Here is a 13,261-nt window from a genome sequence, read left to right as displayed (position 1 = left end):
GTGGATCACGCTCACTAGCTGTTCCTCAGAAACCCTATCCAGGGTCACTATGAGTCAGAACCGACTTGACAGCACTTAACAACAAGAAGGAATGGCTGGTGGGTTTAAACCACCCACCTTCCAACTAGCAGTCCAGTAAGCTAGTCTGTGTACATTACCAGTGGTAAAGAATACAAATAAGGACTTGGCTAGTCTAATGTAAACAAATAGGTACTCATGACTTGGGGTAAAACAATTTCTGCTGACTACATCATACACACAGGTAGGAAGTGCTGAATCTCCAACATCTAAAAGAGAAGCAAAAGCTAAGTAGGTGACAATCGACACAAAGTGTCATGTGGACAAAATGCCGTATTTATCAATTAATGCATTATTTTGTTTCCAAAGAGACTTGTCTTCATCATCTCCACCCCTAAAAATGATCCACGTTCCTTCAATTCAAATTGGCCAAGATATTTTATCTGGAGTCTCCTCACCAGGAATTAAGATACTGCTTTACACTCATAAACACACAATCCTCATTATTTATCATAGGAATAGTACATCTACAAACAATCAAACTGCTAACAAGCTACCAAAAGATTCATTTAAATGTTTTATATGTTGGGAATTCACATCATGCTTTATTCAACTTAGAATTTTGCTGTGAATCTTAAAGTAATTATTTTATAATTAAAATACATTTAATTCTTCTTTTGACACGGGACACTTAAAAGGATATGAGGGGGCTTCAAAAAGTTCATCGAAAAATGGAATTGAAAGATAATGGGATTTTTTTGTGTGATGTGTAAAGTCCCCTCATAGTCTTCAATTAGCCACCTAATGCATGTGACTGTGAATGGTAGGTAATGTTACATGGTTAAGCATCCAAAGGAAAGGTGATCTTTTACTTAGTTTTTATAAGAAGTCATATTTACAACCACTAAATGCTAGCATCTTATACACAACAATTTAACAATAGTACTTTGATTACATAGAAACTTACTCAACATAGATAGCCTTTAACTGCTGAGACAAAGACACATTCTTGGTTGCTAGAAAGCTGGCTAACTCGGCACATATGACAGCGGCACTGACTCCATCTTTGTCCAGAACAAAGGGGCAGCACATATACCCTGTAGAAAACACACAACACAGCACGCTCAAATCCTCTGTTTCCTTCACATCACTGTACAAAGTCACATGTGAGCACACAGCCTACCGATCACAATAAGGATGATTCTCATTGACCACTCTATGTTAAAGAAAATAGTCCTACACTAACACATGGCAAGCCCTCAAGAAATATTTGTTAAATAACCTGTATGAGAATTTTTCTCAAGGCCAAATCATGCTCATTCAGTAAGTCCCACTCAAATCCCTCCAGCTCACGGGAAATAATTTCTAGTTGTTCTAGTCAACACTTATCTCTTCCTTCCCTGAACCCAAATAAACCCTTGTTGTCTATTCAATTCCAACTTAGTGATTCCTGTAGGACAGTGTAGAACTGCCTCATGGGTTTCCAAGACTGTCAATCTTTCTTACTTGGAGTGGCTGGTGGGTTTGAACTGCCAACCTTTGGGTCAGCAGTTGAGCACTTAACCACTGCACCAACAATGTTCCTCAGAATCCCAACAGTTTTCACTGCTTCCATTATTCATCTTGACACCTCCCCTATATTCTTCTGTGTGGTTACTTTTTTTTCTGTAAAGGTTTTTACTGGGGGGGGGGGGCGCGGGAGAAGGGCACAGTGGACAGGGACCTGCTCAGTCCTTCTTGGCAGCCACTTTCCTCATGGCGGCCAGGACGTTGCTGAGCAGCCTCGTGATGATCTCTTGGCATGAATGTGTATCCCCACCCTTTTCTTGATGAACTTGAGTATCCTCTTGTCCTTGGACACCTTGAGCAGCTCCATGGTCCAGCGCTCATATGATGCAAAACCACACACCTCCCGGATCATGTCCGGCGTGAATTCAGTGTGCTTGGTGAGGCGCCTACAGTGGTGGCTGTGCCTTGGCTTGCTCACGTTCTTGGTTACTTTGTGGCCCTTGTTGAGGCCAACAGCCATAGGATAATGCACAGCCATGGCTACTTTTCTTCAATGGCTGCTGCGGCAGAAGGAAGGAGCCACACAGAACTGTGTGGTTACTTAATAGACATATATAAGCAGCTGTAGGCCAAGTATGGCATTATCAAATAAGCACTGGACTGCTAACCCTAAGATCCATGGTTCAAACCCACCAGCTACTCTTCAGAAATCTATACATGGTTGCGATGATTCAGAATCAACTCAACAACATTTAACAACAGGAGGCCAAGGCCAGCAGCATCCATTTCATTCAGAATTGCTGTGTACTCCATATGCAATCAACATTTAATGGGGTGCTGTTGGCGCTGCAGAATCAGCACAGGACTGCTTATCTTACAAGGTTGGCAGTTCAAACCCACCAGTCACTCCATGGGAGAAAGATGAGGCTTTTTGCTCCCATAAAAATGTATAACCTTGGAAACCTTATGCAGGGTCACTGAGTTGGAACTGACTTGACGGCACCTAACAAAACCAGACATTTAATAAACAAATGTAATTATCATCCTATTTAAACAACATGAAAACCTATGGAACTGCTAGATGTTCATAGAAGAAATAAAATGCATACCCAACTCTTCTACTTTCTACCATTTTTTTTGGAAGCCTAAAAGTGCTTTAAAAATAAAAGTCTATAAAAAATATCAAATAAAGTGATATTTAAATTTATAAACCCGTTGAAAGACAAACCTGCCAAATCTGTCAACAAAAATTCTAAAGCTGAGCTATTACACTTCATTCAAATTCATCAGAGAATATAAGATGAGCCATTCACAGTACTAGGTCTTATCAAGAGCTTCTTCAAATAACACAGTTTTATAACTTATACAGCATATAATCATTATTACTCAACTAATAGCTAAATATTCCCAGCAAAAACACCTCAATTCCAAATTTTTTTAGCGGACTCTCCTTTCTACTAACGTATATTGACAAATCATTTAGGACAAGGGTTTTTCAGTCATTCAGGTGGGACCTGGCGCTGTCCTTTGGTTGACCATCATTTCGACCAGAGCATCACGAGAGTGCATACTTCAGCACAGATCTTCTGGTAGTGCTCTCAGGGGGCCAGGGACAATAGCAGGCCTGGATATGAAATCCCACAGCCGAAGAAACATCACAGCTCACAACAACATATGGATTCTTAGGCTACCAGCAGCAGCCTCGCAGACACCATTGTTCCTGTTACCCAGGAAAACCTTTTCTTTCTTACATTAATAGCCTGGTTATTTGTAACATATTCCTTTCAGCTGAAAATAAATCTGAGATGCTAATTTGGGAGTAGGGAAGCTCAAGCTCAAGGAAGAACTACCAGAACATCACAGAAACAAAAATAAATTGTGTGCTCATCTTTCCCTGTATCTTTTGAACTCACATCCAAACTCCAATCCATTCTCTATATATTGATTCTATCATTCCCATTACCACCTCTTACCGATAGCTTCTTCAAATGCGAACAGAACATTTTTCCCCTGGTCTATTAGTTGCTTGGCTCTGTTGCCCATCCACTTAAAGCCAGTTAAGGTTTCCTAAAGGGATCATTCAAAAGAGAAAGAATTGCCTTAGATCCTCTGCAAAGCCAAAGAGAGGCAAAGGAGTGATGTTTTCAAACAGCTTACCTCAAAATGAAATCCCTCCTTTAAGGCGATGGCCCGTAAGATTTTGGAGGAGACAGTGCTCGACAGCATGTATGTGTCTTTGAGGGCATTACGATCCTGCTTCTTTGCTCTCCAAGAGGTAAAGAGCCACCAGCCCAAGAGGGCCCCCAACTCATTGCCTGAAAACACTCTCCACTCACCACTGAAAGAAAAAACAACAACCAGTATTACCATGATCTAAGGGAAGATACTAGCAGTCACTGAGACACAAGTAAGCAAATAGGCTCATAGTAGTATCTGCAAAGCCACTCTTGCTATTCACCATCTTCAAATAAATGGCCATAAAGGGAACTCCTACTTCCTAAACATCTGAGATTCATGTTAACAGACAGGCTGCCTTGCTAGAAATCCTCTCTGGGGATCACGTGAAACCAGTTGTCAGTGATCACACAGAATGCTTTTATTTTAGTCCTCTGCTTTGGTTTTAAGCATAACTGGACTATGCCGGCAAGATCTCCTGATTATAAAATAATGTGTGTACTTCAGTGTTTAAGGAGCTTTGGTGGCACTGTAGGGTACGCACTGGACTGCTAACTGCAAAGATAACAGTTCAAACCCAACAGTCACTGCTCTGTAGGAGAAAAGATGAGGTTTTCTGTTCCTGTAAAGATATATATATAGCCTCAGAAAACTCTATATAGGGTCACTGTGAGTTGGAACCGACCTGACAGCATGTTACAGTAACAGCCACCTCAATGTTTGGTCTGGTCAGTCATGCTCATTCTGACAGGGTAATAACCCAGCATTCTGTAAGACAGAGCAGTTAGTGCACCAGAGGCCATGCATTTATGTTCCTCTCTGTAATCCAGATGGCTAGAAGTCAGTCCCCCATCTCACTATACATCCCATTAGCTTAGCTTTCTTAGAAACTGATGCAGCAATGAACCTGCTCATGATTTAAAGGCCTATATCTTAGGTAGTACCTTACCACTGATAAGACATCAGAAACACTTGGTTTAACACACGAAACTGTATGGACACTACTTATTTTTCAAGTTTGTTCCTCACTTACTTACTATGCCTTGGTACACACTCTAAATCAAACATGTCTTAAAAACTGTGTTAGTATCCCACAGGTCTGCTCACCTAAATCCAACACTCCTCAGTTTAGCTCCTCAACACACCCCGTGGCAAATACTGAACTGCAAAGCTAACACCAAACAAAATACCTTCCCTAATTCAGTCCGGAGGCATTCTGCTGCTGGTTGCTATCATGTGCCATGGAACTCATTCTGACTCACAGTGATGCCACGTGGCAGAGTGCAACAGCCCCAGGTTTTATTGCTTGTAATGTTTACAGAAGCAGATTACTAGGGTCTTCCTCCTTGGAGTCAGTGAGTGGGTTTGAACTGCCAACCTTTACGTGAGCAGCTCAGTGCTTGCTTACCCATTGTCCCACCAGATGCCATATCCATTGAATAAAGAAAAGCAATTATAAAATAAGGATAGAAATACTGGGTTGACTTACTCTGCATTATGCTTACCAGTCACGAGACCCCCCCCCACAGATGAATACCCTGCTCTGTTAGAGGGCTTCATGGGAGGTTCAATGAAACGATCATTTGCAAAACAAATGGGAAATCTTTTCAAACAGGTCCAGCCTCGCCAAGAACACTTTACTTTTGGAAGACGTGATGTTCTGCAATTCTCAGCATGTAGATTATCACAGTTAATTGTACCTGTCTTGCTTTTCAGCCACAGCAAGTCTATCAGCATCTGGGTCATTTGCCAAAACAACCCGGGCCTTGGTTTTGTCAGCCAAACCAAAAGACAGAGTCTGAAAAAGTTTGAAAACAACAACAAAAATTACTTAGATCAACAACTGAGCATATTGTAGTCTTTTAACATTCCCAGTTTTTAAGAACCAAAAGGACAGTTATGGATTGCTGTATGTACCCTTTCAAGATATGCTGACGTTCTAAGTCCAGTACCCGTGAATAGGGCTTTGTTTAGAAACAGGGTCTCTGAAGATGTAATCTGTTTCCATCAGTTATCAGCCAATCATACTGGAGTTACGTGGCTCCTAATCCAATAGGAATGTTGTTCTTGGTGGTAAATGCTGTTGAGTCAATTTTGACTCAGAGTGACCCTGGACAGGGCGTCCAAGGAGCAGTGGTGGGCTGAACTGCTGACCTTGTGGTTTGCAGTCCAGTGTTTATCCCATAGCACCACACCAGTGTTTATCCCATAGCACCAATAAGAGTAGTGTCCTCATAAAAGATGAGAAGAAACACAGACAGACAGAGGACGCAAGATCATGTGAAGACACACCTATAAGCCAAGCAACACTTGGGGTGCCGGCAACCAGAAAAGAGGTGTGGCTCACATGACCTCGGAAAGCCTCAGAAGGAATCAAGCCCCCACTTCATGGTATTTTGTTGTAGCAGTCCTAGGAAACCAAAACAAAAACTTTCCCCAAACTAAGGCCGAATTTGACTTCTGGAGCTGGTCTTGTTTGGTCAAAGAATCTCTCTAATGGGAGACTCAATGTGGGACTCACAACTGCCTGTGGGATGCATTCTATCTGAAGGTGTGTGTGTGGTTGGACTGGTATTTCCAGGCTTTCATCATATGACCAATCTCACAATCAAACCAAACTAGACCTATCTGTGAATATCACAAAGGTTAAAAAGGTTCTGGGAACCATAATTTAAACAACACTTCTTCATATCAGAGAAAAGATCATTAAGGGATATAAACTATTAGGTGTGATCAAGATAAGAAAGCAGGATCCTTTCATATGCTGTCTATAAGAGACATACCAAAAAGGATGGAGACAGACTAAATGCCCAAAGTTAAACAAACTTTGGTAATATACACACAATGGAATATCATAAAATTCTGAATAATGATCAATCTGGGAAATACCCCACAACATGGTTGAACCTGGAGGACATCGTTGTTGTGGTTAAGTGCCATCATGTTGGTTCCGACCCATAGCAATGCCATATAGGGTTTGAACCCCAGACCTTGCAGTTCAAACGACTTTGCAGTCCAGAGCATTAACCCATAGCACCATACCAGGGCTCCTGGAGGACAGTATGTTGAGTGAAATTAGTCAACCACAAAAAAAAAAAAACACAAAAACATTGTATGAGACCAATATTAAAAGTTAAAAAATGGTTTTCTTGATAAAAGAAACTATGATGAGTACAGGGGGTGGAGGGGGAAGGAAACTTAATCATGCGCTAGAGGGTAGACACACGTTAACATAGGTGACAGGTCAGGCAATATACAATGAGAGTGAGGAAAGATGAAGGTAGCAGGAGACATAAGGAGGAATTAAACAGATAAAGTGAATACTGTTAACTGTTGGTACATGGAGGGGATTGCAATCATATAATGAAGTAGTGGATGGTTTGTTAAACGTAAAACTGATGATCTGCTCTGTAAACCTTCACTCAATTCAAAATAAAAACTTTAAAAAGAAAAAAATTCTATTAGGTAGTAAATCTATTACTGCCGCCTCTTGGCATTAAGGAAACACAGCAGATAAAATGAAAACTAAATTCATTCAACACAAACAACATTTAGATTTCAGCTTTCATAAACTGATTAAGAAAATACACCAGTTGCTGAGTGGCTTCCGACTCCGGGTGAGCCCGTGTGTGCGGAGCGGAACTGTTCCTTAAGAGTTTTCAAGGCTGTCAGAAGGAGACCACCAGGCCAGCTTCTGATGCTTCTTCGGTGGGTTCAAACCACCAGTCTTTTGTTGAATCATCAGTGCTTAACCATTTGCACTATCCTGATACCAAAACCAAAAAACCAAACCCATTGTCAGTGAGTTGATACCAAGTGACAGTAACCCTGTAGGACAAAGAACTGTCCCTTTGGGTTCCCAAGCTTCTACAGTGTTAACAGAAGCAGACTGCCTCATCATTCTCCTGCGGAGGGGCTGGTGGATGCAAATAACCAACCTTCTTGTTTGCAGCCAAGCACTTTACCCACTGTGCCACCAAACTCCTTATAACCAAACCAAAACCCATACCCACTACTGTGAAGTTGATTCTGAGTCACGGCAACCCTGAAGGGCGTAGGAGAATTGTCTCAATGCTGTAAATGTTTTAGGAAGTGAACAACCACAACGTTTACCCATGCAGCAGCTGGTAGGCTTGAACTGGTAGCCTTCTGGTTAACAGCTGAGTGCTCTAGTCTATGTGCTGCTAGAGCACATAAGTTCCTCCCCTAAAAACCCACTGCCATCCAGTCGGTTACAACTCAGGTGACCTCGTGTCATGTTTTGACTCTATAAATCTTTACAGGAAAAGACAGCCTTATTTTTCTCTGTGGAGTGGCTGGTGGGTTTAAAAGGCTGATCCTGCAATTGGTAGTTCAGTTCTTACCCTACAGCAACACCAGGGCTCCTTACCATGGCATTTTGTTTTTGTTGTTAAGGGTTGTAGACTCATAGGGACCCTGTATAGTTTCCGAGGACCTGCTGATGGTACAGTTAGAGGTCCAGTACTTACCCTGTATCACCATACCAGGACTCCTGCACGGCCTATACTAGGGTCTAATTCGAAAGTTCTTTTATGAAATTCATTACTAATAAACATAAATATTTCTAACGATGAATTATTACTTTATCATTAGTACACTAAACTCCAACCAAACCCACTGTTGTCAAATCCATTTGGACTCACAGCACCCCTGTAAGACAGAGCAGCAGGGCTCCTTAGTTTCGGAGACTGTACATCATTACAGGTGCAGACAGCAGCTGGTGCAGTTAAACCACCAACTTTGTGATTAGCAGCCCAAGGCTTAGCCTCCATCAGCATAGTTTGTTATTGTTACTGAGTGTCGTCGAATTGGTTCTAACCAACAGCGACCCTGCATAGGGTTTCTGAGGCTGCAAATCTTTGTGAGAGCAGAAAGCCTCATCTGTCTCCTGTGGAGACGCTGGTGGGCTCGAACCACCAAACCTGTGGTTGGCAGTTCAGTGTTTACAGAACCACTGCATCAGCACATGACAAACATCCAACAACTCATTTTACTGGTAATAGTTTTGAGTATAAAAGATAGATTTTTTGCAGTAAAGAAAAAAAAAAAGTTACCAAGACGCCTTTACCCTCTTCCGGGTTTGGGTATGTCACTGTTGGGAACTCAGGGTCAGGGTCTTTCTGTTCAGGAACAGCGTCGGGGGGGACAAAGGAAAAGGCTCTGAAGGCCGACTGCACAAAGTCATGACCCACACCGTGCACAGAGGTGTGCACAAACTTCATCTTGGTCTTCCTGTTCACACTCCTAGAATCAAACACACCATGGAAAATGATGAAACATACAAGGTGGCTCTGAAAATCAGAAGGCTTGCAAAATAGCAAGAATTAGACTGTTAAGAACGTCAGAAGTGAATGTAATAAGAATATCCAAGACAGCAGAATATCTTTCTGTTAAACACAATGAAATGACACAGCTCTAGTCCTGCCCAAATAGGCACATACATCATACATTCCTCCAACACATTGGTTTTAAACTGTTTTTTTGTTTCTAGTAACCGTGATTATGTTCACATTTTAAGCTTTTACATCTACGGAGAGATTTTAGGAAAAGACTTTCCGGCAGGGCCAGCTCCAGGGCTCCAGCGACTTTTTATCAGATTCATGTAAGATTTTTCAAAATGCTCTATTAACAAAATGTGATCTAATATTCTACTTGTCGTTAGGTGCCGTCGAGTCGGTCCTGACTCCTAATAACCCTATGTATAACAGAACGAAACACTGTCCGGTACTGGGCCATCCTCACCATCACTATTAGGCCTGAGCCCATTTCTGCTGCCACTGCATCAATCCTCCTCATTGGGGGTATTCCTCTATTTCACTGACCCTCCACTTGATCAAGCATGATACTATTCTCCAGGGACTGGTCCCTCCTGATATGTCCCAAGTCTTACCATCCTGGCTTTTAAGAAGCTTTCTGGCTGTACATCTTCCATCACTGATCTGTCTGTTTGTCTAGCAGTCCATGGTACCTTTAATATTCTTCTCCAACATCATAACTCCTAAGTACCAGTTCTTTTATGGTCTTTCTTATTTACTGTCCAACATTCACATGCATATGAGAAAACTGAAAGTACCATGGCTAGGGTCAGATGCATACAGGGATGTATATAATCCCAAACTTTTTCTTTGTCCCGCTTTGTCCAGTCCTGCTTGGCAAAGTGTCATGTTTTAGGGACTTAGTATTCCTGGTTGACATTGACTCAGTCACCCTATAGTTAAAAACTTTCCAAGCCAACAAAATAAGAAACGCTGGTTGTGCTGTAGGTTAAGCATTGGGCTGCTAACTGAAAGGTCACGGGTTTGAACCCACAGCTGCTGTGTGTGAGGAAGATGAGGTAGTCTGCTTCTGTGAGAATTTACAGCCTAGGAAACACTATGAGCAGCAGGACTACTCTGTTTTATGGATCACTAAGAGTCTACGTTGAAGTAAAATTAGTCACAAAAAGACAAAGACTGCACATGACCATTATTGTAAAAGCTTAAGAAAATTCTTTGTTGGTTACCAGGGGTGACAGGGAGGGAAGAGGACAGCACAGGTTAGGGGATAGTCACATCATAGCTCAGGGGTTGGAGAGGGCAGTTTACAAAGAATAGGAAGGTACACAAAAGGGGGAGGAAGAGGAAGAATAGGGTAGTTAGGAAACAGGTAGGTTTGCATGGGCTACATGGGTCAGAGGTAAATAGTGATGTATGTTCAACCTCGGAACATCAGGACTCTGGGATACTGGGATCGAGGCAAAGACTGAATGGATAAAAGAAGGGAAAGAATGTTAAGATGCTTGACTGTCTTAGGAATAGTGGTTTCCCTTGCCTACTATTGTAAACTAGACACTTGAGTGGAAATGTAACTAGTAAAATAAATTAATTAGTACATGTGAAGGGCATACAACAGTTTTCTGTCATATAACAAACACTCAAAGCTAGAAATGGATAAAGGTGCTATTTCCAGTCAGTCAAGAAAAGATAAAATTATTCCAAGACTAAGACTTAATGGGAATACACGCTCTGATTGGTGACCACGCTCGACACTGATAAGGGGAAGTGAGGGAAAACAGCTATGAAGTTGCAAGCTAATAGACTTCTGTGAACCCGGGTGAAGACCTGGTTGGCCAGCAGTGTGGCAAGACCTGGGGACTCTTGGGCCCAGAGTCAGTGACATAGCCACAGAGGACTAGAGTGGAGAGTGAAGCATCCAGCTGATAAGAAGAGAGGGCATATGCACAAGAACACCCACACTTGCATACAATACCCACTTGACCTGGCTTCAATGATTGGATGATCAGAGCTCAACCAGAAGAAGAAAGAGGAAAAAAAGAGTAATGTGAAACAATTTGATGAACTTGACCTACACCTATGGATGCAGTAGCTCAAAGAGGGAACAAATCCTTATAGCAAGGATCATTCCCACAACCCCTCCATACACAGAGTAGACAGGGATAGGCAACTGGGACATTGGCTACCCAAAATGGCGGGGGGAGGCTACAAAGGCAAGAAATGACTGGCTTACAAGCTTTCAAGTGGGAACCTAGATTCAAAGTGCATGGAGGAAGGTGGAATCTCCACTGAGTAGTATACCATCTGTCTAGGCAGGGCTGATGAAATGAAATGCGGATGGATCTCGGGTGATACAAAAGCGAATAACTGTTATCAGGACTGCTTGTGAGGGTTGGAATTGCAAAGGTAGACGTTTTATAGCAAGGAGGGGAGTGATTAACTTTTCAGCCTAGGAGCGGAGGTCCCTGGGACCATCAAGGGAGAAGAGTGGAGAGCAGGACCCCACCCAGAGAAGCAGTGATGCCTGAGATGGAGGCAGAGACGATGACGTGGAGAGATGGAGCTGTTGGGGACTTTAGACAGAGAGGGAGAGGGGCTGTGTGCTGATGACTGGGGGGCAGGCTTGTAGTGTATACCCTTTGATTGGTTGATGATGCGTGGAGGGGATTGTAACCATAGCAATGAAATGATAGGATGAATGTAAAACTAATGTTCTCCCATGTAAACTATCACATAATTCACAATAAAACATTAAAAGAAAAGATAAAATTATTCAGTTTAAGGTATTGGTTCAACTGTAAGGCTTCCTGGGGGGAAAATTGACTAGTTTCCTACTTTATGCCTCATACAAAATTTAAAGTCACCAAGGACTCAATGATTTAAGCATTATAAGATATAAAATGAACGTTCTAGGGGAAAAAAAAAAAGAACAAATGTTAGGACACATACTATTTCACATTTTGTTGGTGGGCGCATAAACTGGTACAGCATTTTTTGAGGACAATTTGTTAACTGCTATCAAATTTGTAAATGCATATATAATGTTTCCACCAAGAATTACCCTGTGAATATATACACACAAGTATTCAAGGAAATGTGTGCAGGCATGTTTACTCCAGGGCTACTTGAAGTAGCAGAGAATGAACACTTTTGGTCTTTCTTTGTGAGGTTACATTCGAAGAGTGGGGAGGAAGGCTCAAGATGTTTGTTTAGTGGTTCCCAGCTTTTCTTGGAGGGAAAAAGAGGAAACCCAAAACAAAAGCAAATGATCCAGCAACTCAGGATCCTCATTTGCCCACTGCAACACTCTGCTAGAGCTAAATATGGCCGCTGCCTTTAGATGGGTTGTGGCTTCTACAGTTGACAAAGGTGGTCCAACAAATACAGTATCAGAGAGTCTGGAGATTGGGTCTCTTTCAAATCAGGGTTTCTTGCTAGGGTTCACTGAGGAGTAGTGAGACCTGCAGCATGCTAGACAAGGACAACACTGTCACTGCTCTGATTTACTTCTGACTGGTCGCGTGTATCTGCCAACTCTGTGGCACTGGGCTCAATCAGTGGGAGCAGCAGCCATTAGAGAGACTCAGGTTTAGTAGGTGCTGCGACGGAATAAATTGTCCACCCCCTCCACCCCGAAACCATGTGCTAGAATCTTAACCCTATAAATGTGGGTGTACAAAGAACTAACAGTCTGTGTTTGAAGAAGTGCAGCCACAGTGCTCCTTGGAGGCCATGCCAAACTTTGTCTCGCATACATCAGACATATTGTCAGGAGGGACAAGTTGCTGGACAAGGATATCATGTTTGGTAACGTGGAGGGTCAGAGAAAAAGAGGAAGACCCCCAGCAAGATGGACTGGCAAAGTGGCAGCATCGATGGACTCAAGTGTGGCAACAGTAGTGAGGTTGGCTCAGGATCAGGTCGTTTTTTCATTCTACTGGGCATAGGGGTCGCTATGAGTCAGTACCAACTCAATGGCATCTAACAACCACCACCCTATTTGGGAACAGGGTCTTACGTTTCAGTGTAGTTGTTGTTGTTAAGTGCTGTCGAGTTGGTTCTAACTCATAGCAACCCTGCATAGGATTTCTGAGGAGCAGCTAGTGGGTTTGAACTATGGACCATGTGGTTCGCAGTCCAGTGCCGATCCTACAGCGCCACACCAGGAGTTCTATCAGTGTAGGTTGGTGGTGGTTATGTGCCATGGAGTCAGTTCAGACTCTCAGTGACCCTGTAGAGGGTTTCCAAGACTGTAAATCTTCATG

At 42.5% G+C, this 13,261-nt stretch overlaps 1 protein-coding gene across 1 annotated transcript in view; it reads right to left on the bottom strand.

Annotated features, from left to right (window-relative positions):
* The window catches only part of PGM2 (phosphoglucomutase 2), a 60,253-nt gene that overhangs the window by 12,562 nt on the left and 34,430 nt on the right, over positions 1 to 13,261 (bottom strand). Inside the window, exons 7-11 of the mRNA XM_006876208.1 lie at positions 8,778 to 8,967; positions 5,403 to 5,500; positions 3,685 to 3,865; positions 3,501 to 3,594; positions 986 to 1,115 (exon numbers count right to left, since the gene is read on the bottom strand). Coding sequence (XP_006876270.1) covers positions 986 to 1,115; positions 3,501 to 3,594; positions 3,685 to 3,865; positions 5,403 to 5,500; positions 8,778 to 8,967 — 693 coding nt within the window. The remainder of the gene's footprint in view (positions 1 to 985; positions 1,116 to 3,500; positions 3,595 to 3,684; positions 3,866 to 5,402; positions 5,501 to 8,777; positions 8,968 to 13,261) is intronic.

Source organism: Chrysochloris asiatica, unplaced genomic scaffold (genome assembly GCF_000296735.1).
Source record: "Chrysochloris asiatica unplaced genomic scaffold, ChrAsi1.0 scaffold00364, whole genome shotgun sequence".
Taxonomy (NCBI): Eukaryota; Metazoa; Chordata; class Mammalia; order Afrosoricida; family Chrysochloridae; genus Chrysochloris; species Chrysochloris asiatica.
This window is presented reverse-complemented; position numbering and strand designations above follow the sequence as displayed.